Below are 26,129 nucleotides of genomic sequence, written 5' to 3'. Positions count from 1 at the left end.
AATTTGTACATACCTTCTTTTCAGGTAATTGACATTTGAAGTGAAGGAATTTCGGAAGCTTGAGAAAGACAGGGTTGATGTGGTCGCGGCCTGCGGGCCACAGATGCCAGGACACCCCGACCGCTCTATTTTGACAGCTCCTAATCCAGCATAACAACATAACGCTCTAAATAAAAATACTTACATAGACAAATGACAATCAGCTTCAGCTGACAGCTTATTAAATACTGGCAGGTTGTTTTAAACTTTTCAAGTTTCAAATGACTTAACCTCAATGGGGAAAAAACTAAAAGCAAAAATTGGGTAGCGCCCGCGCCAAGAGTCGACTGTCATCTGTCAAAATTTTTATACGTCATTCTAGCGATTTAAAAAAAAATATTTCTTATTTACTGTGCCGGAAATAAAACAGAGCTGCACAGCTGGCCAAAAAGCAAATTATTGTTATTGTTATAAATTATTTATTAACTATTTTAAGAAAATTACTTATTTTTAATAATTTTTTTAGAGAAATTTGACGGAAGTCGTTGCTATGACAACAGACCACAGCATACTTTGTATATACTACTGTCACTATTGATCATGCTGACATCTACAGTGAGCAAAAGGCAGAGTTATTCTTCCCATAATATTCAAGGTATAAAACATACATCGCTTACCTAAGCTATTTTACTCGCAAATAATTGCGAGTTTTAGATGTCCAGAACAGGACAATATGCAGCAACGTAGAATAAATGACGAGGTAGTACTACCTGGAAAGAATTCTTATTTTAATTTGAATTTTATATCAAAGTATTTGCTATTTTCCGGATGCATGTTTTGCAGTCTGTACTATTAAATATTACGTCCTCGTCTTAATATCTTTATAACAAATTTCAGGTATGAAATACCTACCTATAACCAACAAAACGACCTCCAATTTTTTTAGACACGAATACGCAACAATTGTCATGAAAGGCTGATCGATAAACAAAGGTATAAATAGGACAAGAGTTTTAAGAATTACTTGAAAAAATCTTTTATTAAAATATCATCATCATCAGCTCACTATACGTCCCCACCGAGGGGATCGGTGCCTACCCTAAGTTAGGGGTGGGTAGGCCAAAATATAGCTATATGTAAAACAAATATCTCATGTAGTAATTACCATTTGCAGAAAAATATGACGATAATACCTAAAGCTAGAAGTTTTGACTCACACATGCCCTTCAAAATCGGCGATAAAACACTAGTTTCATATAAAAATAAATCTTTATCATTAGCACAATAAAATTCAATTATTACACTATAATTTACTTGTTATTACGCAGTAAATACTTAAAGTTAGTTTCCCGGCCACTGAGCTATAAAAAACAACCATAAACAACGAAGTTATAACCATAGATGTAGGTATAAGTAGCGCTAGCTTGTCGTAAAACCTCTGAATACCTTCTTGACCCAAAACGTGACACATCATATACATACACGCTTCGGACTTGGGAGGATCAAAAAACTATCGTAAACATCTTATCCTAAACTACACGTTTACTACAGCAAAGTTATTATCTCTTAAACAATCTGTTTAGATTTTACATCAATCCGTCCATATCTTTTACATCAATCATTTTGTTATTTTACTAGCTGACTTCATCTATACAATACCTTAATACAAAACAATGAAATGTTTTAAATTTGTAATAAGATGTGTGGAAATTTAGCTTTTGATTGAATAATGAGCTTACGGTGTATAATCTCACGCACCCCTATTGGCACAATTAAAAATAAAGTCATCGTCGTCGTGACCCAGTTTTAACTCAAGTAACTGGTGTCAGTTTTCTTTTATAAGTCTCCTACGTTTCGCAGTGAATGAGGCGATCGGTAGACCAATCCAATTTCCGTTCATTTCATTCCACGTTCTTTTTAATTTTTCCCGCCCAACATAATGACTAGATATCTCATGTTCTTCCTGTAAATTAGGTAGGTTTATGATGTGAAATGCTAAAAACAGCACTACTCTTTTTTTAAACAATGTTTTTAACGACAGAACTTTTCGGTTTCCCTGTTAAAATATATATCTCATTATATCTACATATATATCTCACTAATAATTTTTAACATTAAATAAACAAATCTAAAATAACAACAACAGATACTCCCATAAAAACGTCCTATAAAATACATGGGCTATTGTCATGGACGGTTACGTAATCCCCGAGAGAGATTTATCTGTAACAAGAACATCAAAAAGTCGTCCGCACACCTTGTATTTTTCAAAGGAAAATGTCCACCGCGTTTCCACGAACGATCGCTTAGATTGATTTTGTAACCATTCGACCAGAAACTTATTTTATTTGTTCAAATAAAGGAAATTATAGAACACGGGGTGGAATAACATTGAATGGTTCGAAAAAATCCTCAAGAGACTTCAAAAAGAAATCTGAGAACATGATTTTCTTGTTCAACTCTCAAGTGATTTGCCGGGGAAATATAATTATATTTTAATTTACGAGAGAATAGAATGTCATTGACATATTGAAATATATATTTTAAAGATGTAGAGATGTTCTATTTTTGAATGTGTTTGTAGGTAGCTTTTCATTACAACTCTAGATGTTATAATTTAAAACTGGTAAAAAGCAGATTCTGGAGAAACAGATTTAAGTTTACTAAATTTTTTAAGAGAGAAGTTGACAGTATTTGTATAGTTTGTTGAATAACAATCTAGTAAATTTCATCATTTAACTTAAGCTTGCGTCCAACGACATTTAGTTATCTTCTGGATTTGTGCCAAGTCTTTTAGTTTATTTCGTTACATAAGTATCAATTGAAAATCTCTGAATTGTTTAATCAATACATACACCCATACACGTACACGCACACGTATATTATATAAATTATATACATGCAAATACCAGTCATCTAGGACTTTGAAAAATTATCGTATAAAATACATTCACAATTTTTCAAATTCATTTTAATAATGCAAAGTTTGCGTGTTAAAGTTACTATTCATCATTTCACAGGCGTTCATTTAAAAAGAATTGAAACCGTCTTGCCTCGAGTTCGAATAAACTACGAAAATGAAAATGCGTAGACTCGAGGGAGTTCGATTAGTATTCAGAAAATGAAAGCGACTTCTGAACGTTCTAATTTACGAATCAAAAGAAATGTACTTTTATAAATATTGTAGGAAAATAGTTGCATAACGGTACAACATTTATTTATCCTTTACAATAATCTTTCTTCAATATTGAATACTTAACGTAAATTCTAAAAACAGATCAATTAATAAACTTTGCTTTATAAGAAAATAAATTAGACTACTTAATTGAATTAAGTACTGTATTTTCCCATGCTTCTTTAATCGCACGAACTTAAAAACGCCTAAAATATTAGGTCCTTACATATGAAATTGGCGTTTTGTATGGGAGGAACAAAAGTGGAATATTTTTTAATATAATATATTTAATTAATCAAAGTATGAACCATTATTTTCTATGCACTTTTGCCATCTCATAGGTAGTTCATTGATCTCTTTACTAAAAAAACCAGTCGGACGGGAATCAATAAAATCTTTGAAGGCGATTTGGACTGCCCCATCGGAGTTGAATTGTTTCCCTTGCAAGAAGTTATTCAAATTTCGAAAAAAATGGTAATCTGTTGGAGCAAGGTCCGGGGAGTACGGAGAATGTCTTAGACTTTCCAATTGAAGCTCTTCTAATTTAGTAGCCGTCTGTTGCGCAGTGTGTGGTTTAGCGTTGTCGTGAAGCAGCAGTGGCGTGGAGCGATTGACCAGCCTAAGTTGTTTAGCCGCTAGCTTTTCCATCATGGTTTGCAATTGCGGACAATAGACATCAGCCGTAATAGTCTGGCCAGATTTGAGAAAACTGTAATGAACAATACCGGCACTAGTCCACCAAACGCTTACAAGTAACTTTTTTGGGGTTAATTTTCGCTTGGGGCAGGATTTGGCTGGCTGGCCAGGATCCAACCATTGCGCTGAGCGCTTCCGATTATCGTAAAGAACCCATTTTTCATCACAGGTAATGATTCGGTTTAAAATATCTTCATTATTGTGCCGGTTTAGTAATGTAACGCAACAGTCGACGCGCGTTTGCCGGTTTGCTTCAGTCAATTCGTGAGGTACCCACCTTTCAAGCTTTTTAATCTTCCCAATTTGCTTCAAGTGAATTAAAACAGTTTTATCACTAACATCGCAGCCTGCAGCTAACTCGGACGTGGTTTGCGATGGATCCGCTTCCACAATAGCCTTCAACTCTTCATTATCAACTTGAGTCTCAGGCCGTCCACGGGGCTTGTTCTGCAGATCGAAATTTCCAGAACGAAAACGTTGGAACCAAAAATGAACTGTGTTTTCTTTTGCAACACGACCGCCATACACATCATTCACCCTTCGAGTCGTTTCCGCAGCACTAGTGCCTCGGCGGAACTCGTACTCGTAAATAATGCGATATTTTAAGTTTTCCATTTTGTAAAATGAGTGACGCAAACAGAAAAAAACAGAAGAAAAAAAACAAATGAATGACGGTCATCGAACCACAAATACATGAGTCTATAGCTGTACAAATTTGAATTTGGAATACCTTACCAAAGAGGAGAAATTCGTGATTAAAGTGGCTAGTACGAAAAACGCCAATTTCATATGTAAGGACCTAATATTTATAGCTATTACAATCAATTCTTTCATGATTTTGTGAAAAAAAAATCAAAATATTCAGTTTAGAATTATAGAAAACATATTCTTTGATCACGTGCGCTTTAACACGCAAATCTATTGAAATAATTCAATAGATACATATATAAGTGTTACAAATGCCGGATCCATCCCCGCCCTACATCGGGGTACGTATTTGAACTTAACCCCGCCACAATACGAGTAATTTGTGCTCATTTAAATTATCTCGGCATATATTTAATGAATGAACTTGTACTTTAATATTAGCAAGTGTAAGTTTGATGCGAACTATTTTATACAATAATTATTATTTTACTTACTGTTATAAGGGTGAGCTGAGAAGGTTAGTAGTGATTCACGGAGCACTGGTGCGCGTTAACCAACACGAAAACGAGTGAAATGGGCTCCCTTACGAGATACTGATGTGAAAATCGGCGGGACAGCGCAAGCCACTGGATTATTGATTTTGGGCGGAGACATGTCCGCAGATCGCAACGCCCTCTTTTCATACAGATGTTTACAACAAATGTTGAACGAAATGTGTACTAGATGGCGCCATTTGGAAGTATACTGGATTCACACTTTCGTTGCTCTCCTTAGTCACGAAATTTAATATTTTTCAATAAATCTTTAGTTGTTGACTCATTTTTTTCGCGTAAATGAGGCTCTATCGGCTCTAGTGGCTTACAGAACTATATTTTAAATTTTTCAACTACATAATCTTGCTAAAAATAAAAACTTAAGCACACTTATTACTTAGGTACGCGTTGAAATCTTTTTTAAGTTCTTTGGACGTAGAAAAATTCTTACAAATTGCTTGTTGTTTCATATCATATACTTTTCAAATTTATGATACGTTTATCATTCTTAGAATTTATAACATAACAAGTCAAACCAGCTTTGGTAAAAAAGTGCAAAAGTCCAGACTAGTCGAACGAAACTGACAAAAAACAAAAAGTTAGAGTTTAGGAAGGATCATCGGGTGCTTTACCTGGCTAGTTCAGTGTGTGTGTCGTGTACATACGAAGTGGGTCTGTGTTCGTGTGTTGTAATTGCGAGCCACGCCGCCGACGCAACATTTTATAGAACACAACTTCACACTAGAGTTTGGCAAGACATTCATCTCGATATATTTTCATCAGATTGTATTATATTTACATAACAATAAAGTTTAAATTAACATAATTTAAATTTTAAATCACTCAATATTATCTAGATCATGCGTCATTTGTGACAAAAAATTATATTTGTTTCTCTTATTAATTACGTACTTTGATAACGCATAAAGAAAAATCGACTGTGTCTTTCAGAGCAATATAAGTACAAAAATTTATATTACCATTGAGCCCAATATAAATCTGTGTCGAATAATATTTGTTTTTATAATAAATCTAAGCGTCCCAGTCTTTTTTTCTTTGTTTCACTTAATTAAATTAATAACGAAAAACGTAAAAGGGTCACCTTTTAATCTTATTGGATTTGTAATAAAGTACATATATATATATATATAGGTAAAGCTTGCACTGCGTTGTATATACAAGTTTCGTTTTCGATAAAGTCATATATGGCCAGTACAAACAAAACACCTTTAGCAAACATTAAGACAATAGTTGCGTGTGTGGACGCATCCGTTCACAGAAAGTAAAGTTATGCTACTTACACACAAGGGCAGAACAACCACACAGGGCAGTAGACACTATAGTACTGCTATTGATTAAACAGATATGTATATTTCTAAACAGTACTGTTCCATCTCGGTGCGTTCTAACAATAGCAGTACTGTTCTGTCCTATTATTCTGCCTCACTGTTCAGCCCTCGTGTGAAACTGGCCTTAGTTCTTGTAAGTTAGGCCGGTTACTTACCCAGGCTGTCAGTGTGACTCGGTCCCTCGCGCCGGACAGCCGCCATGATGCGCTGACGACTGACAACTAAACAAACGAACCGTGACTTAATATTGTGATCAGTGTAACGTTGAATTGGACAACATGTGGCCGTTGTGTTATTTAATTGGCGCCTTGGCGTTAGCAGCAGCTCAGGTGATTATGCATTGCATATGCAACTGACAAATTATGATCTCAGCGCTTACTTAGAAGCGCTACCTTCCATGCTTTAAGGTTTATTTTAGACATTTGTACTCTCTTATAGTATGATTATATACTATAAGAAGGTTTGTGTTTTTTCAATTTAATTATGTTCTATTTGTTTATTGTCAAGGTTTTAGTAACAAGACAGTAAGTGACGTGATTGATAAGTTAACAGTTAAAACGATTAAATGTCAATAAAAAGTAAATTCAAGCAAATGTTCATTAATTATTGGTTAGTTTTAAATTATTTGATTCATAAGGAAGATACAAATTAATGTAAAACGACTTGTCGTGTCTGTGCGCAGTGAAAGCATCCATCAGTGCATGAAGCATAACTTATTTATCGATTAAAATAATGTATTAATTATATTTGTTTTATAACTGAGGAGTTAAAAACACTACGGTTACGCGCGTCGACGTAATACTTGTAACCCAGTTAGCGTCCGTAACTGATCATACAACACTGACTCGCCGACTCTTCGCATGGGAAAATGTTAACACTCTATTACATAAACACTTACAAACTCTATAAATCAATTAACTAGTATTATAAAACTTTATTCTATTACGCACTTCAAAATATACGTATGCTTAATTACATTAATACACTTTTTTACGTCGTAAATATAACTTTAAAAAACCTTGAAACGGCATTAAGCAGAATGTACTCGTATGTACACAGACTATGTAAATTCTTTAGACCTTACTCGATCAGCTGCTGTTTAAATATAAATATTTAACGTTTTTAACTTGCAATATTAAGTTAACTAGAATGCAAAGAATGAATATTATTCAAGATTTTATTCATTATTTCTCATCCGAATCGAGTTTAAGACAATGGATAACAGGTTATTAATATTAATATAGCGTGGGTCGGTTGCATTATAGTCTGTGCTGGGTGTACTGGGTATGGCCTACCTCTACCTTATAAGGAGGAGGTGTAGGACAACCTTTAAAACAGTGAGACATGCCCGCAAGGCTACTGGCGCCTACGCTAAAATTCAATTCTAATTTAATCACCCAAATATCAATACATTTACTATGTTCATTACATTCAAGTGCCCGTTACAAACTTGAAGTGTAACTTTACCGGATATTGCGCTCACTTAGTTTGTTTAACGCATTTTAAACAAACTCAGGGTCATTTGACAACTTATACATTTATCACCCTGAATTTGCTAAATAATCTTGTTTATGATGAAGTTTATGGTAAAACTGCATGGATTAAGATTTTATTTATTCCTTCATATTTATCAGTATTATCGAGGGACACTGGCACAGTTGTTAAGCGCTTGAACGGACCGGACAATACTCTAAACTCTAAACGTTCAAAGTCGATGTACTACTGCTTTTCGATTTTAAAATGTCATATATTAAACACCTTGGGTAGAATCCAAAGCTAAAGGATATATTTATATTATACTATACTCTACTTGTTTACTAGCGACATAGCGACTTAGATCACCATTAGTTTAGGACTTCATTATGGAATATATTTTACTCTCACATATACCTCAATGCAGTTATATCGTGAGAGTTAAATATTGCAGTAAATATTCTTATTAGAAATAAAAAAATGTCCTTGTCAAAATCACGGCATCAAAAAGATATACGTGATTGTTGATACAAGTAACTGCTATAACATTAAATTGGTAGTTAACCCATTCACAGAAGTCGTGACACATAAACTATTGTTATTAAACATTTATGTCGGTTTTATCTTATTAATATTAAAAATGCGAATGTGTTGATGGATAGATGGATGTTTGTTTGAAGGTACATATCTCCGGAATTTTGACACAGATGTAGATCATAGTCTGGAAGAACACATAGACAACTAATATACTTTTTTTTACTCAGCGCGGACGGAGTTGTGGGCGACAACTAGAACATATAAAACGTATCTAAAGCGATATATTAATTATAAAAATACTAATAAATTGATAGTATTTTTAATTATTTTTTTTAACAGAAATTAAGTGCATTATTCGTCTATGGTACCACAAAAATCCAAAGAACTGTAGTTAAAAGTTGTCTAAGCATTCACGTAATTGTACGGTATCGGCACCGACTAGTTTCGAGCCCATCAGGGGCCTTAAATCAGGGTGATGCCGACACTTTACAAATACGTGAGTATTAAGCCATTTACGAGTACACATGTTATATGTATAAAGTCATTGTAAATTTATTGATAAAATCAAATATTGAACTAAACTATAATACAACGAAATGAACATATATGACTCAAGACAGGCTGTAGTTATGCAGTGCCAGTAGTACGGACAACTATCATTCATGGAAACAACTGACTCAATACGTATTGACTCACTACGCATGCATAGTAGGCCCCATGTCAATGATTCAACTTAAATTAATATTAAAAACTGCGTGTGCCGTATGTAAAGTAAATGCGGAACAAAATTAGTATTCTACAAACGTAGCAGATGGAATGGATTAAAATTTATATTTAGATATTATTCCTGGATTAATATTTTGACAGAGAAAAGATTTAATTTCTGTAAGGAATATAAACTTAAAAACTACAGCACCAATTTAAAAATTCTTTCACCGTTAGAATGTTACATTATCATTAATCATTAAAATTATATTTAAGATTTATAATAAAATGCTGGTAATATATATGTAATACTAATAATCTAATTCCAAAAGGTGCCTTCGATATATATTTTTGAATTATCACAGACGATACACAAATGTATTTAGTTTAATTACCATTTAAAAAAAATATTTATTAAGACCGAATAATAATTCTGAGTACAAACGACAAGATACGATATAATCTGCTTAGTCACTATACATCAATTAGATTTGCAATCTGTATGATATTGACTTATACGCAGCATCTATACCATAAAAAGTTTTCGTTATTCAAATACTCGGCAACATCTATTAAAGGGTATGATAAAATATTTTTTTATACTACAAATCTGAACCAAATACATTATTTTAATTAATTCCAAATGTCAAGTAGATTCATCAAAAATGTAATTAAAATTTTTGTGATGCAGAAATTGACTCGCGTCTTCTAAACATCCTGATAAAGTTTCATCAAGTTGACTTGAAATTCTCTACAACTAACCTCCCTGGCCTTATCCCACTCACGTGGGGTAAGCGCACAATGTTTTATAAACCATAAAGTTTCGGCTTAATTTTTACAGCCTGTTGCTAAAATCCCTTAAAATGAATAAACTTTACAACGGTTATGACTACTACTACTTATCTTGTATAATAAACAAATATTAATAGATAATATTTTCATGAAAACTTATTAAAGTATGGAAACGGGAAACGAGTCGTTCTAAAATAATCACGTATCACACTAACGAGCATCATCAATTATTTCGCCTATTCCTTACCAATATTAATGTGCGAAAGACAAAAACTAGTTATTAAAGTGCTTAAATAATGAAGTTAACGGATATAAACGATTTATGTGTGGTAACAGTGAAAACGCTATTAATAGTTTGATCCCTGTTTTCCTGCTCGTATCATCATAACGCAACTTTTAGTAATATGACCCTTTTTATATTCAAGTCATTTGTACCTGTCTAAATTTCACTGCTCTACAGTAATGTCATATAACTTGTAATAATTCCGTATGTATAACATTATGATAAATTTAAAATAGAAGTAGGTAAAGAAGCAAACAGCTTACCTCTACTGTAGCCTAACCACTTAAAGACTCACTTTTTGACGAGTGACGTTTGTCATTGAATTCGTATTTTTCCCCAGAGTATTAAAGTCAATCAGACTTATTGTTTTTCTACATCCTACAACTAGTTTTAAAAATTTATTTCTATATTGGTAATAACAATCCTCTAGTTATGGTAGCGAACGACATGCGACAAGTTTGTCGTCCCAGCATGACATCACGTTACACGCTAGCAAATGGAACAAAGCACATCATTGTAGACATGTAACGTGCGACGAATAACTATAGAACGCTCAAGGAGAATCGAGCTGCGCTCTTGTATACATTTTGTCACCAATTGTTGTCCTGTATTTAAAAAAAATTATATTATAACTAATTATACATAACTATCATTATCTCCCTGGCCTTATCCCACTCGCATGGGTTCGGCGCGCACGGTTTTATAAATCTTAATGTTTTGCCTTAATTTTTACGGCTGGCATTATGTTAACTCGTCGATACCGCAACTGTGTATCGAAGTTTAAGTTAGCGTGTTAGTTGCGAGCTGTCTATCGGCTGCGGTGCGGCGCATGCGACCTCCGCTCTAACAAGGTCACGTCTTCCTCGGTCGTCCGGCCTTTATAATTCACCCGTTGCTGTTGCTCCTTCTGTTATTAAGATTTTCCGTTACTGTATCGCATTTTTGTTATAAAACTGCTGTCTCAGAGATTCAAATTGAGCCATAAAAATTGAATTCATTACGAACTCTACTAAGTTTCTGATCTGTTTTTGCAATGCATGGTGGTGACATAATCGAGAAGAAAGTGACAACTGACAGAACGATTGTTAGAATGATTTAGAAGACGAAAAATAATTTTTCTAGTACGACATAGATTTTGATAAGAGAGACGATGACTAGGTTATATAATTTTCTACTTTATATCATACATAATGTAAATATCCTCGGTCCGAGCCGCTCTGATTGCTTCGGCCGCGGGCTATCATGATGTGTATCAACTCGGAAATGACCGTTGCAACGCCAGCGCCATTTTCCACTGCCGTAACGCCTTAATACAATCAGATATCTGACGAAGCTTTCGCAATAGTCAAGTTTCATACAAGGACAGACGAATTTTATCAATGTTATTTATCTTAAAACAATTGCAAGTAGCAAACATGTAATTTTTTAATAATAAGGCAATTCCTTATTACTTAAAGTGGAACGTATTATATTACTAGCTTTTACCCGCGACTCCGTCCGCGCGGAATAAAAAAAAATGCACACAAGATAAAAAAAAATCCTATGTCCGTCTCCTAGTTCTAAGCTACTTCCCCATCAATTTTCAGCTAAATCAGTTCGACCGATCTTGAGTTATAAATAGTGTAACTAATACGACTTTCTTTTAAATATATAACTAAAATATAGCAATTATAGAAATAAACGATATATAACGAGGAGGGCTTAGAGCTTAAAGCCAAGATATGATTGGCAAAAAAGTGAGCCGCGCAAATGTATATCAGTCTTTTAGATTATAGTCCCTCGAAAAAAACTTGTTTCAATGTTTTTGTAAAGAAGGCTCTTAACTCGAATGCGTTATTATAACCATGAGAGATATTCTTTTAGACATATGTCGAAGGAAACGTGACTTGCTACAGTTTCCTTAAAATTTTGTGAGGATAATTGAAGACTTTCGTCATACCTTATTACGATATATCTTGTTTACGATACAAGATGTTACAGGCGTGTCTGTGACACATTGTTTGTCTTCGTTGTTGAGAGCGAAACAAAAACCCATGCGAATCGTCTCACGTTTGATAACGCCTGACACTTTTCAATTTTCCACACTGAAATAGAATAAATAAACAATCAATGTTAGAACATCCCACGCTTGTTTGTCTAAATGATTAACAAGGTCATTTTTGAATGAAGACCTCGACAATTTCAACCTACAGAAACATTTTTGTTTTGTGAAAGTACAAAATTAGTAACAAAGTTATGATGTTTTAAGGAACATATATATTACATTTATATGAGTCTCATATAAGTATGTATATAACTCAACAAAGGAATTTCTAAATGCAGAACTTAAGTTTTTAAATTCAAATTGGCGATTTTACCTACATCTAATGTCTGGAAAATATTCGAGAGTTAAATATGATATTCAATTTTTTAGGAGAATAACTAAATACCGTTTCTGTTGAAAGACAAAGAAACTGAATAAAATATGCAGTATTATGTATATTAATCCGTGAAAATCAACGGTATTATTATTTTGGAATGAAGCATATTAACATATCTGACAGCATAAATTCAAGTAAGGTGATTAAGTTGAGTAACTGCAGAACTAGTTCTTCGAATACCTTAAACTATTTTAATACAACAATCGCCATCTTGTTTTGCCACGTTTTTATTTTTTTTACATTTCAAAGCTTTGCCAATACAGTGGCATTTAATGTTAAAACAGTTGGATGTAAATAATTCAGTTTTTAATGTATTAATACGAGTATATAAATAATTTCGCAAAACCATTGTAAACGAGGAATATTTCTTGATAGCAATAATCTCCAAACTCAAATCAAGATAAATGACTTAAAATCAAAAACGAAGTAACTTATACGTAATTCGTGTTCAAGCTTTTGAATCGTAGACATATAAACCCCACAGAGTACGAATCATGATATAAAATTTTAAGTACATATTAAGATAATAGCGTCGAGAATTCCACGAAAAGTTACCAGCCGGATGAAAATTGCCGCAGTTTAATACGAAAAAAAGAATAAAACCAGTGTCCTTTTTTTAGTAGCGAAGTATGTCAACAGCTACGCGTAATAATATGTTTTCAAAAATAGCTGTAGCTAGAATAAATTGGTAGCTGTATGTCAGAGAATTTAATAGCAAAATGATTGCAACAAAAACATATGTACATAAATAAATGACCGATGTATGGATGTATTCTATCAGCGTCGGCAACGCACAAGCAAGATGTTATTAGATACGCCGATCATCAACAGTAATCATTCGACACTTCCTATTGCAGACATCCAAGTGTTCCTAACAATACATCACCGCTTCCGTGGGAAATTGCACACACCATTCAAACAACATTAGTGACTTAAGTGTAAAATTATGGGTACAAATACAATTTGTTTTAATTTAAACAATTCCAAATTAAGGTCACTGACGACTTTAAGATTGAAATTTCAATCGATTTTATTTATAGTTAGAGTTTATACCACTAAAGCACTAATATTATACGCGTAAACTACATAACAGCACTTGCTACATAGCACATAGAATACTATACAAAGTTAGATCTCAGAAACCCACGGTAAGTAGTCTTAGTTGCACATAAACTTTACACTGGAACCTAATTATGAAAAAACAACTTTGTTGTTCCCATTTAAATATTAGCAACCATCTATTATCTCATAACAAACAAAACTAAATTAATGACTCAAGTTTCTTATATGGTATTGGCTTCAAGGAGCTGTCGCAAGTCATACGGCGAGGCGTGACGTAGGCGAATCGAAACGGACCGGTTGCCAGATTACATCAAACACGACACATATACTTCGGTGAACTCATATTTGCACTTACATAATGGTAGGCCGTGTAAGGTAAATATAGTTTCAATACAGATTGGAAACAAATTACATAAAAACAACGGTACCGTATTCAGCCGTTGTTAACATATATTTGATGTTATCATTATTTTTCTGTTATTGTTATATAGTTTTATTATTATTATTTGTCTCTTTGTGACGAATACAATTAAAATTCTAGTTGCACTAAAATATTTTAATTTCCTTTTGATTATAACATCGTCAAGACTTGGTTTCTTGTATTCAAAATATTTGATATATAAAAAACTTATTCACACAGTTAAAAGTATGATATCATACTTAATTTTATCATCAAAAAACCATTACCTTAAAAACTAACCAGAAAACAAAAAGACAAACGAAATAAACAAAAACCTCGCAAGTAGTATGTATGACGAAAACATAACTACTTACTTATTATTTGGAGCAAACGATCCCAATATTAGGTACCGCTTTGTAAGCTCACGTTTCAAAACTTAAATCTTATCGGAAAACGTACAAACTTTCCGTAGGTTTCTAAGACCAAAATCCAAATTCAAAACATATCGTTATCTCGGTTTTGTCAAAGATAATGACAGGGATGACGATATGTTTTATACAGGGTCTCTGAAACCAACGGTAAGTTAGTCGACAAGAAATACACAGTAATCTTAGTATTACTATTTCTCCGGTTATTGTGATCCCGAATTTTAAACGTACATGAGCTTTAAACATAGGTACAGTTAACCAAACAACGGTGATATAGCATGTTATACGTCAGTTGCACAATCTCCGTGTAATATTGGATTGCAAGGTTCTACAATAAAATGATACGGGTATTAGATAAACGGATGTCGAGTTGAGATACGCTGTGTTATTGAACAATAACTGACTTAATGAAAGATGATACTTGAAGAAGTAATGTTACCTCCGCGTCTGTAATGTATTTTATCACCTTTCTATTAACATAAACTCTTTTGCTAGGAATACAAGCTTATGTGGACTATTTTTTGTATTTAAAAATACAAATGCGAAAGTTTACATGGATGGATGTTTGTTTGAAGGTTCTCTGAAATTTTGTATAGGTGTAGTAAATAGTCTAGAAAAACACATAAGTAGGCTATTATTTTTATTCCGCGCGGTCGAAGTCGCGGGCGACAGCTAGTGATAAAATATTTTTCTTAATATTCTTATAAGATTCTCCAAAGTAAAAAATCAGTTTAACGTCAGATAATTTTATTTTCATGTATAATATTCTGTAATAATAGTCGGGTAAGCTATTCAACTAGGAGATATGTTTGATCGCAGACCAAATTGTGGCCCAAATCTAAATAATTACAATGCAATGGCGATCTCGATTGCAAAATATAAGTTGGTGGCCTTCGGAACCTGACTGGGGCCTATTGTTAAGTCGATAGCTTTTATATCTGATTTATTATATAGTGCCGTTTAATTTATAGCATCAAATTATAGTGTTGACTTAAACGAGTTAAAAACAAAAAATACATATTGTTATGGAAATATTTATTGTATTTTCTAATTTCAATTACTCTTTAACGACGCAGTCCTTGTATTCAACTTAAATCAATGAACTAAAGCTCACTTTTTCCAATCAATTATTACCTATTTTCACATATTTCAATAGTATACCCATATAAAAAAAAACTACAGTAAGTTATCAAGAATCTAGGACTCTACAAAATAAGGTCTTAATTAAAATTCCATCGTAGTGAATTATTCAAAATATTTTCCTTGTCAAAGCTGAGGTAAGCAAGAAACAGGCGAGTGATCCGAGTGACCCGCGCCCCGTCCGTTGACCTCAGCCCTGCGCGCCTGCCTGCCAACTGATTGTATCTCACAGTACTACAAAAGCTTGCCCATTACCTACTAAATACAGTACTCTTACGCAGCTGAAGAAAGGATTGCTATTCGAAGAAAACTTGTACTCAATCGTCTGCACATACGGTTACAGTTAGATTAGATTCGATTCCGAGGCTACTAATAATTATATTCAGTTAGTTGAATATTACATCAATATTGTTTTTCTGCACTGCCGAAACACTAGAAGCAAAATATATTGTTATATCTTTCGTTCTCCTAGAATTCACCTGGAAAAAAACTAAAACAACAATATGGTGAGTAAACGAGGGTTTCGGATGTGGATGGAACCTTATGTTTGGAACATTCGAATGTTTAGATGGATGGTTGGATGGATGGATGTTGTGTAAAGGTATCTCCGAAACGGCTCAATGGATCTTGATGAAATTTTGTATAGATTTAGAACATAGTCTGGAAGAACACATAGGCTACTTATTAAATTTTCTTTTTAATCTGCGCGAACGAAGTCGCGGGCGACAGCTAGTTCAACATAACGTGTAGACGTTCATACATATTTTGGGCTAGGTAAATGACCGATTTTATTTCCGCTAAAATATCCCATAAATAGGCAATGCGTGAGCGAGTAGCAAAGATTTAAAGCAGTAAAACTTAGCCAACGGCGAAGATACAATTTAAAAGCTATTTTCTTTTCACACGAAAACATAGTAGGTATATTAATCAAATTGTAAAATAAAATATGTGTTGTTTGCTTTGATACGTCATTTTTAAGATAACTTGGCTACCATGAGCAGAATGAGGTTAAAAATAAAGTAATTACACAATTCGTTGGTATTTTAATAAAAAATCATCAAACCATAACTAGTAGGTTAAGGTTGAAATAATGCATATTTTACACCCAAGAACAATTTAAATTATTTTAGAAGTTAATTAACAACAATTGCCTTGCATTATTTACTTTCTAAAATGGAAATAGTTTTGTAGGCAAACCTCGTACATAATTATAAAATTAATTAAATTCTTATAATAACTTCGTACTTGCGTATATAACCTTTAATAAATTAATCTTTGACTGTGACTACCCATGTCGAAACATCAGTAAAAACAACTAAAGTATCAGATTATTGAAGAAGAATTAGAAGGATGCGACCTAAAAACAGAAGAAAAACTTGTAATGAAATTATTTTGTTTGTATTATTGAGAAGAAATAGTTCTAAAACTACAATAGAATTACATATTTGTTATTTACAGAACACAGAGAGCAGCGGCGAATTCTCGCCGGCGGTGAAGGCGACTTGCAAGACGGGTGTTATGTCCATCAACATCGAATTCAACCAGCCCTTCAATGGCATTGCACACGCTAGAGAGTTCAGGTATTACATTTCTTAATTTGATAATAGTTTTTCATTTCGTTTTATAGTTACCTAAAAAGTAATTACGTCTTGTTTATGACACAAAAGCTCGTATTTTTTATCGAAACAGTGAATTATGTGCAATTGAGATTGGTCGTTTTTTGTAACCACAAAGACGAGTATTACTAAGTAGTAAGTTTTAAACATGATTGGAAAGTATAAATTGTAATATTTAGCAAAATTATCTCACCGAAAGCTTTAAGCTTCTAGTACTATTATTCAATTGTTAGAGATTAAACACGCATATTGACTTATTGTTTTCAGGACGCCAGCATGTATGGCGACGGGCAACGGCAGCGAGTCCCTCAACTTCGACATCAGCCTGATGGCGACTCCCGGCACTCCTGACTACTGCGGCGTCTTTTGGAATAACGTAAGTATTACGACACACAAAAGTACAACCTGCACAGAACTCTACGGGGTGTTCATCACTTTCTTAAAGAATAGAATGGAATGGGAGTTGGACTCGACGGAAGAAGATAGATTACGAAAGAACCGCGTTTCAGCCGTCCATTTAAAGTAGGTGGCCAGTGCTTGTTTGGCACTTTTCTCCATTTAAGGGGAAAAAATCATCAATTTCCTCTATTGTATTACAAAAATGTACAGTTCTTCAATTAACATTAATTTGTGTAATGCATGTTCTCAGCGTACGGACGAGCGGTCACTGCCTCTGGCGGTGCGGGTTCACCGGACACTGGAGCTGGCCGACGACAAGTTCTACGTCATCACCTGCGGCAAGACAGGCTTCAAGAACTCCAGGTACCTACTACCACATTAAGTAATAGAATACATTGTAACTAAATAGTGACAACAGCTTCAAATAATGCTAAGTTGTACTCTTAACGAAAAACATCGATTTACTCCACAAATTTCACTTTCACTCCACCACAGCAATAAAATTAACAGAATTCCAAGAAGATTAAGTTCAGAAAAAGAAGGCAAGTGCGACAAATCACTCTATAAATTATCATAGGATATAACATTTACGTAGCTAATATTTAGGTAGTAAGTAATAGTGATTGTCAAAATAGTAGCAAATTCTAGCTACAAGTTATGATCAATCTGATTACAGAAATGAAACGTCAACAGTATCACTACGTATGCTAGACAACAACGGGCGCAAGGTGTTTAACGCTGCCTTCGGACTACATTACACGTTGAAAGCTGAAATCAGCAAACCTGACGGTAACTTAGCAATTTATGACGTCATTTTTGTTTGATCAAAACACATCATTCAGTTTTAAGAAACAGTTCCAATAATTTATAAAACCACAACTGATAAGATAACAATACAATAGCGTGATTAATTCAAAAAACGTTTTTAATAAATGACAGGCTGCAATTTAAAAAATATCCATACAAATTACATCCACCCGTCAAGGCATTTCGAGCATGAAATTGCAATATCACTGAAGATGAATGTTTGTACTTTACAGGACTCCACGGGATCAGAATGAAAAATTGTTTCGCGTTTAACATGCGGAACAACACCGTCGAGCTGTTAGATCGAAGAGGGTAAGTTTACAGATAGTATCTCCCTATTTTTGTTTTATTTTGCAATAAGAGCTGTTATGCTATCTTATATTGTCAAAATAATATAATAAGCGTTGTGAGTGTCTTAGCAAAACTAAACTACTATAAAAATATTAATATGTGTTGGTCTTCATAAAACGGTTGTTAAACCGACAGCATTTCTATACCCACCTTTGTGTGTGTTCCACTCCACACATGTCTCAGAGGGAGATTCACAAATTTGATTTAATTCTGTTTATCGTCTTCGAAACGGTCTGATGCCTCTAATATTTTTCTTTTTTTCATTCCAGTTGTCCATTAAAACAGCAAGTATCGGTGAAGAACGAGAAAGGTATGGCGGAGCTGTCGATTTCCTCCATCTTCCGGTTCCCAGGCTCCTCGCAAGTCAACTTCCAGTGCGATATCGGAGTATGCAAAGGTAATACACAGAGCTGGGCATTAACTCGTTAATACGTTAATCGTTAATTAACGAAGTTAACATTTTCCTTAACGGATTAACTTTTAAGTTAAATTCAAAAAGTGTTAACGCTCTTGTTAACTTCCGTTAAATTTCACTTCCGTTAATTTAGTCCGTTAATTGTAACAATAGACACTTATTGACGTGTTGTCATTTTATTTAAATTATGCATCAGGCTACATTCGTAAGTTCGGCTATGTTCGGGGACCGTCGGCGAGTCGAATGGTGACCGAGAACGAGAGAGAACGAGAACGAGCGAGTGCGAGTGTATGTAGGTTATACAATACACCGAGCGGCCGGGAAAGACTTGATCAAAAGAGTACCGCAGAATCCTTGTTAGAAAATAGTGACGATTTAACCAAACTTACCTCTATCAAATATTGCGAAGTTTAGGCGCTAGACACCTTCAAAGTTTATTAATTATTTCACATTTACACAAATATCTCGAAAAGTCTATATTACATTTTATTCACATTAAAACTAGTTTTCATTTATTTAACATCACTTTTTTTTAGAACATGATTTTGTTATAAAATCAACATAAGGTACGAAAGTACTTTATTCTAAATACAATAATTATACACTTTGTCTTATACGTGAAACGCAAAAATCTAGTAAAAAAGATAAACACTGCGTTGAATTGCAATCAAAATAATCAAGTGTGCATAACTCTTCAACGTCGTAACTAAATTACAACTAAACTTTGTTGGCGACGAAAATGTTTATTTTAATATTGAAGTTTAAAGACGGCAAAAAATATAAAAAAAAATCGTTTATGGTTCATTTGAAAAAGCGTACAAATAGGATTTTTTTGTCATTGCGTAGATAAGAAACAAACAATGAAAAATAAATTTAAAAATACGAAAGACGAAATGTGCACGCAATAAACATTCCTCAAAAACAAAAGCGATTTAGGTGTTTATTACCGTCGTTTGTTTTTTTGGGGCTTCTTCATGGTCAACGAAAAATAATTTTGCATTTTAAAAATATGAACAAAGGATCAAATGGACAGCCCGCACAGAGAATGCGATAACGAACTCGATGGATTTATGGCCCCAACCCTTCTAATGGTCGGGGATGCACGTGCGCTGCACAAAGACAATAGCGAAGATAATTTGTTTGTTTACAAAAAAAAAGTATACGATAAAACGAGAAAGAATGAGGAAAAAGATAAAATAATTATGTTAGTGAAATAATGTTAAATTGTGTTATACTAAAATTAATATATGAAATGAGCCGCTTATTTTGAAAGTGGCCTAACTCCATTTATCTTCAAATCGAGATATTGAAAGTTTTGCGTTTCAATGAATTTAAAAATATACGTATAAGATACTAAGGAGTCATACTGCTTAAGCGTATCTAAGGATGTTAAATTTAAAGTTCCTGTTAAAATAGTTGCATTTATTAAGTAAATAACGTGCGTTTTCTTATCAAGAATGGAGTTGGGCCACTTTCAAAATTAACAGCCAGATTCATTATAAAATTTGAAGGTGCCCAAGTCCGTTCAACATAATTTAAGATGTTTCAAATTAAAAAAAAATAATACGGAATTTGTTTAGCATAATATGTTGAAAACACTTCGGAAACATAATTTATGCGATTCAAAACATTTTTTAATTACAGAACATAGAAAATTACAAACATAAAATTACAAAACAATTTACTAGACTACCCCGACGTGGTAATAAATTCAGAACTTTAAAATTATCATTTTCATTCATGGATGTCTTATAAAAAAATTTGTATGGTTCATTTCTGACAAAACGCATCCAACATATTCTTTGATTTCTTTCTTAACCAGTTTACTGATTCTCCATCAGAATTTTTTACTCTTTTAAAAATAGCGTCTTCTAATAATTTTGTCGATACAAAATCTTCCTGTCTCATTTCATTTAGAATAAAATTATTACCCTTCCGACACTTTTTAATAATCTTGTAATAATTTTGGGGAACGTACAGTAAATTATTTTTTTTAATGCCGTTTCTACCACGGCTAAATCTCTATCATTTGGTAAAAACGAATGTTAATATCATTAAAAATTTATGATCTATAATTTCTATATTATTATCCAAAGCTTCGACAATTTTCAACCACATTAAAGCTACTTTAATGTTTCTATTTTGCTCGGTGCACATGTCACTTGTAAGCTATGATGTGTTTTTCACTTCTTAATTTTTTAATATGTTTTAAGATGCATGAAACAATAACTTGATGTAACTATAAATGGAGTTGGGCCACTTTCAAACTACACGGATCAGTTATTTAATTAATTCGGAAAACTTATGTGTAAAAAATTTATCGTTTTTTCTCTGATAATCTGAAGTGTTTCACTGATAAATAACATGAAGTTGTACATGTAATCATGGTAATCGGCAAAAAAATGAAAAACGGAGTTAGGTCACTTTCAAAATAAACGGCTCAAATGTCGGCACAAGTGACCTTTACAATAACATAAAAAACAATCTCAAACAAAATGCACTGAAAAGTAACAAAATAATGTCATGAAAACCCTCTAAACTCTAAAGAAAGTTCTCTTCTTTCTTGTAACATATCTATCTATATATATAAAAGAAAGTCGTGTTAGTTACACCATTTATAACTCAAGAACGGCTGAATCGATTTGACTGAAAATTGGTGGGCAGGTAGCTTAGAACCAGGAAACGGACATAGGATAATTTTTACCCCGTTTTCTATTTTTTATTAAGCGCGGACGGAGTCGCGGGTAAAAGCTAGTATTGTATAATTATTGTTATTTCGCAGTCGGTGTCGGCCGAAGTAAATAGGTGACATTTTATATTTGAGATGTATTAAACATACTTACGTTTATGTCCCTTCTTACTGCATTTTGTTTGAGATTTGAGATTGATATTCTTTTGAATATTACCATAATACGAGTATGTCTCACTGTTTAATAGAAAACTTGTGTTGTCTAAATTTAGTTAGCTCTCTAATTCCGTGAAGATGGATGGTCGATAAAAAAATGACTGAAAAGGTCAATTGTCCATCATTGTCAGTGAAGTATATAAGTGTGTGTAACTAGTGCATGCTATGTCATTAATATCGTACAGGCAGTAGTACATCACCCCAATCGTCAAAATTTTATTTGAGTATATTATATAACTAAACTATAGATAGGATTAGCGCTCGCCCGAGATTTCGTAAGCGCAGTAAAAAAATAGCCTAAGTTCTATTGAAAGTCTCGACAAAATTAGTCCATATGATTCGGAGATTATTCGTATGGCCATTTCCCGCTTGCGCCCTATACTCGTAATATAAACCAAAATTAACTTTAACTGTTAACTTTAACTTGCGTTAAATTTTCTAAAATTAAACGCTTTAACGATTAACGAAGTTAAATTTTTATTTAACGAATTAACGATTAACGAAGTTAACTTTTTGATTAACTGTGCCCACCTATGGTAATACAATTAAACCGTAAAACAAAATCAAAAATATAGTAGAATGTAGACGACGATAAGGAAAGAAGGTAAAGTTATTACGTTACCGTAAGTATTATTTTTTATCTGGTAGTCTCAGTAATTTAGAAACTCTTACACACATACTTTACGTTAGAGCCATAAGTGTTTCACTGTGCAGGAAAACTCTTTAGACAGTGTTTGCATTGTCAAGTCACAAGAGTATTAACAAATTGCTATTACAGGCAGCTGCGCGGTGGTGGACTGCACGAGCGACAGCGCTGAGCCCGGAGACGAAGAGGGCAGCTTTACTGCCTCCACTAGCGTCTTCGTCCTAGACCCTAATGACAGCAACGGTACGTCATTACCACAATATTATAAAGATCATCATCATCATCATCATTATAAAGAGTAAAATGACAATTAGCTGTGTGTAACTGCCAGAAGAGTATATGCCTTTCTTTGCTTAATTTTAAGACTTGTATTATTATACACACAGGTGGGCACAGTTAATCGAAAAGTTAACTTCGTTAATCGTTAATTCGTTAATTAAAAAATTAACTTCGTTAATCGTTAAAGCGTTAAATTTTCGAAAATTTAACGCAAGTTAAAGTTAATCGTTAACAGTTAACCATACCAAAATTATACATACTAATTTCACAGTTATTGTGGCGACACTTGTTTAAAATAGTAATTTTACTATACATTCTATAACAAATTTGTATTGGAGACAAGTATGAATGCATTATAGTATATTTCATTACGAGTGCGGAAAGCCTGTCATTGCAGAGTTCCGACAAATGTCTACCCGAGCCGAGGCGCAGCCGAAGGTGAGGGTTGACATTTGGAACATGTTGTAATGACAGTTCCGCACGTGTACTAAACAACTATTTAAATACAGTTGCGAAAAAATGAAGAAATTTAATAGAATAATAAAAACACAATAAACTCAACTAACTAAAATGTTTGAAAAATGGCGCCAACTGTAAAAGAATACTAACAGAGATTTTTTTGTTTTCTTCACTCATTCTGGGTAGGCAAAGGGAACTATGCTCTAACGGCCAAGTCTTCAGTAGATTATTTTTATTGATATGAAATGAAAATAAAATTTAATGAGGTGAAATAAAATGAAACCTAACCTAATTCATTGAATCAAATCATTAAATCTGATATTGTAACAAATTAGGAACTTCTTTTTAGAAATATTTGCATGAATCATAAAAACTTCAATGATTTTTTTTGTAAAAACTTCGTGGTTGTTTTTTTTCTTTTTAATAGACATTATTTTGACAGTTGGGAAAGAGAACGCACGAGTTTGGAAAAGCTAAAGAAAAAGCACGAGTAAAAAATTGTTTTGATACAGTTGCTCAAAAAGGGATTGGAGGGTATTGCAGGGACGAAGAGCGTTCGGAATGTGGGCTATTACATACTCTTGTTTTATATACTCGTAATGAAATATACTATTTCGAACCTTCTTTTGATTTTGTCCTGTTGGTCACGTCTTTCCCGGACGCTCTGATGCATCACACTTGCACGCGAACTTCACATATATCAATTATCAACTCGTTCGTTCACCATTCGAGTCGCCGACAGTCGCCCAACATAGCTGAACTTACGAGCGTGGCGTGGCGCGTAATTTAAACAAAATGACAGCACGTCTCCAAGTTACTTATTTAACGATTAACGGACTTTTTTTAACGGAAGTTGAATTTAACGGAAGTTTACAAAAGCGTTAACACTTTTTGAAGTTAACTTAAAAGTTAATCCGTTAAGCAAAATGTTAACTTCGTTAATTAACGATTAACGGATTAACGAGTTAATGCCCAGCTCTGATTATACATAACTTCAAATCATAAGGTGGATCCTGATTAGCCCTGTGAGTAGAGAAAAGTGCATGCATGGATGTATCCAGCATCTTTTCGTTCCGCCAATACGTAAAATAATGTTTTGCGCAATGCCCGGTATAAAATTGCGGGTCACCATAAAGTTTTTACGGCACTGAAGTAGTTTTTTTATTAATATACAACTGTGTTTTGTGTTGTTAGTGGCGGCTCTGGCATGCGCGGACGGCAGCGTGCGGCCACTGTGGTTGTTGTACCTGGCCATTGCACTGGGCGTCATGTTCCTCGTCATGCTGCTTATCAACTGCTTCCTCTGTACCGCCATGACTTGCTCCTGTGCGAGGACTGATGTATGCACAATGCACATTTATGCTTTTAACTACACCACTTCTTTTTGACACAAATAAGAAAAAGGTTGTAGTGATGTCAAAAAACCATTGCTAACTATGGACATCAACAATAACCAGACAAATGGTAGATGTAGAACATGGAAGGACAAGAAAAAGAAAATAATTGAGTGGGACGAATTAAGATTTGGATTAAATTTCATAGGCAACTTTCGGCTTAAGTATCACTAATAATAAAGCTTATTTTATAACCTTTCGTTTTCAGGTGATTGAAAAGGATCCATCAGTTGTGGAGGATTACGACCCCTATCGCAGCTGGCATGGAAGTCAATACGGTAGCAGATACCCCTCATCCACCATACATTCAACAAGGTATGAATTAATGATAGTAACTTTACAGGAAAACTTATAGGATTTGTTCTAATTTATAATGTGCTGCTACATTACATGTTTTCATTTTGTTTTAATTTGATATTTTATTTTTTCTGTGTTTCAGGTCTGTGTCGGACAACAGCGACCACTACGCGATAGTTCAGTCACGGCCGGGCAGCAGACATTCTGGCATGCACAGGAGTAGACATTAAATGGTAAATTAATTCATATTTTATCCTTATATAGACCTAGTTTATGTGACTTAATACATTTAGGTAAGAAAGAAACAAGCGGTTCATCTAATTTTAGAAAATCAGAAATATCAAAATCCAAATAAAACCTCTATAAAAAAGAAATATATATAGGGTATGCTTGGTTTTTGTGGGTGCTTGTCCTATCCCAGTGATTCTCAACCTTTTTTTTGTTGCGGCACATATTTAACGATTTAAAAATTTGGCGGCACACAAAGAAAAAGATAAAAATTATTTACTTACTACAACACACTGCATAAATAGTTTATCAACTGAATAAAATTAATTGTATCTATATGACATTTCTAGACGCTACTTTTTTTTTCAACTATTTTTCTGTCATTATTCTTTTATGCGAAGAAATACAGACACAGTGTGCGTGTGCAGCAAGTCAGCGAAAGTCAAAATTTGGCGGCACACTTTTGAAATTTGGCGGCACACAAAAGTGCCGCGGCACAGTGGTTGAGAATCACTGTCCTATCCTAAGTAAGAAAATGATATAACCATATTTTTTTTTTTGCAGGGAACTTGAAAATGATTGGCGCGAATAAATCGGAAAACATTGTTCCAAATCTGTATGTGTAAATACTAATCTCTAGTTTATTGCAGGCTTTATTTATAACTGAACAAAGAAATGGTTCAGACCTCAATTATCATTTTTGAATTCTTAAT

The 26,129-nt window shown here is 33.7% G+C and overlaps 2 protein-coding genes across 2 annotated transcripts in view; one reads left to right on the top strand and one right to left on the bottom strand.

The window, feature by feature from the left end:
- The window catches only part of LOC106714779 (synapsin), a 75,548-nt gene extending 68,967 nt beyond the window's left edge, over nucleotides 1–6,581 (bottom strand). Inside the window, exons 1-2 of the mRNA XM_014507883.2 lie at nucleotides 6,536–6,581; nucleotides 14–140 (exon numbers count right to left, since the gene is read on the bottom strand). Coding sequence (XP_014363369.2) covers nucleotides 14–140; nucleotides 6,536–6,581 — 173 coding nt within the window. The remainder of the gene's footprint in view (nucleotides 1–13; nucleotides 141–6,535) is intronic.
- LOC106714840 lies at nucleotides 6,559–25,449 on the top strand. The gene is made up of 11 exons (XM_045678297.1): nucleotides 6,559–6,709; nucleotides 17,079–17,200; nucleotides 17,504–17,612; nucleotides 17,886–17,998; nucleotides 18,312–18,424; nucleotides 18,676–18,754; nucleotides 19,063–19,190; nucleotides 22,892–23,002; nucleotides 24,692–24,837; nucleotides 25,100–25,206; nucleotides 25,331–25,449. Exons 1-11 carry the CDS (start codon nucleotides 6,659–6,661, stop codon nucleotides 25,416–25,418), a joined length of 1,167 nt encoding a protein of 388 aa, XP_045534253.1. The 5' UTR covers nucleotides 6,559–6,658; the 3' UTR covers nucleotides 25,419–25,449.
- The last annotated feature ends 680 nt before the right edge of the window (nucleotides 25,450–26,129 follow it).

The sequence above is a fragment of the Papilio machaon genome, chromosome 6 (genome assembly GCF_912999745.1).
Source record: "Papilio machaon chromosome 6, ilPapMach1.1, whole genome shotgun sequence".
NCBI lineage: Eukaryota > Metazoa > Arthropoda > Insecta > Lepidoptera > Papilionidae > Papilio > Papilio machaon.
The sequence above is the reverse complement of the archived record's forward strand: the minus strand, read 5'-3'. Positions and strand labels throughout refer to the sequence as shown.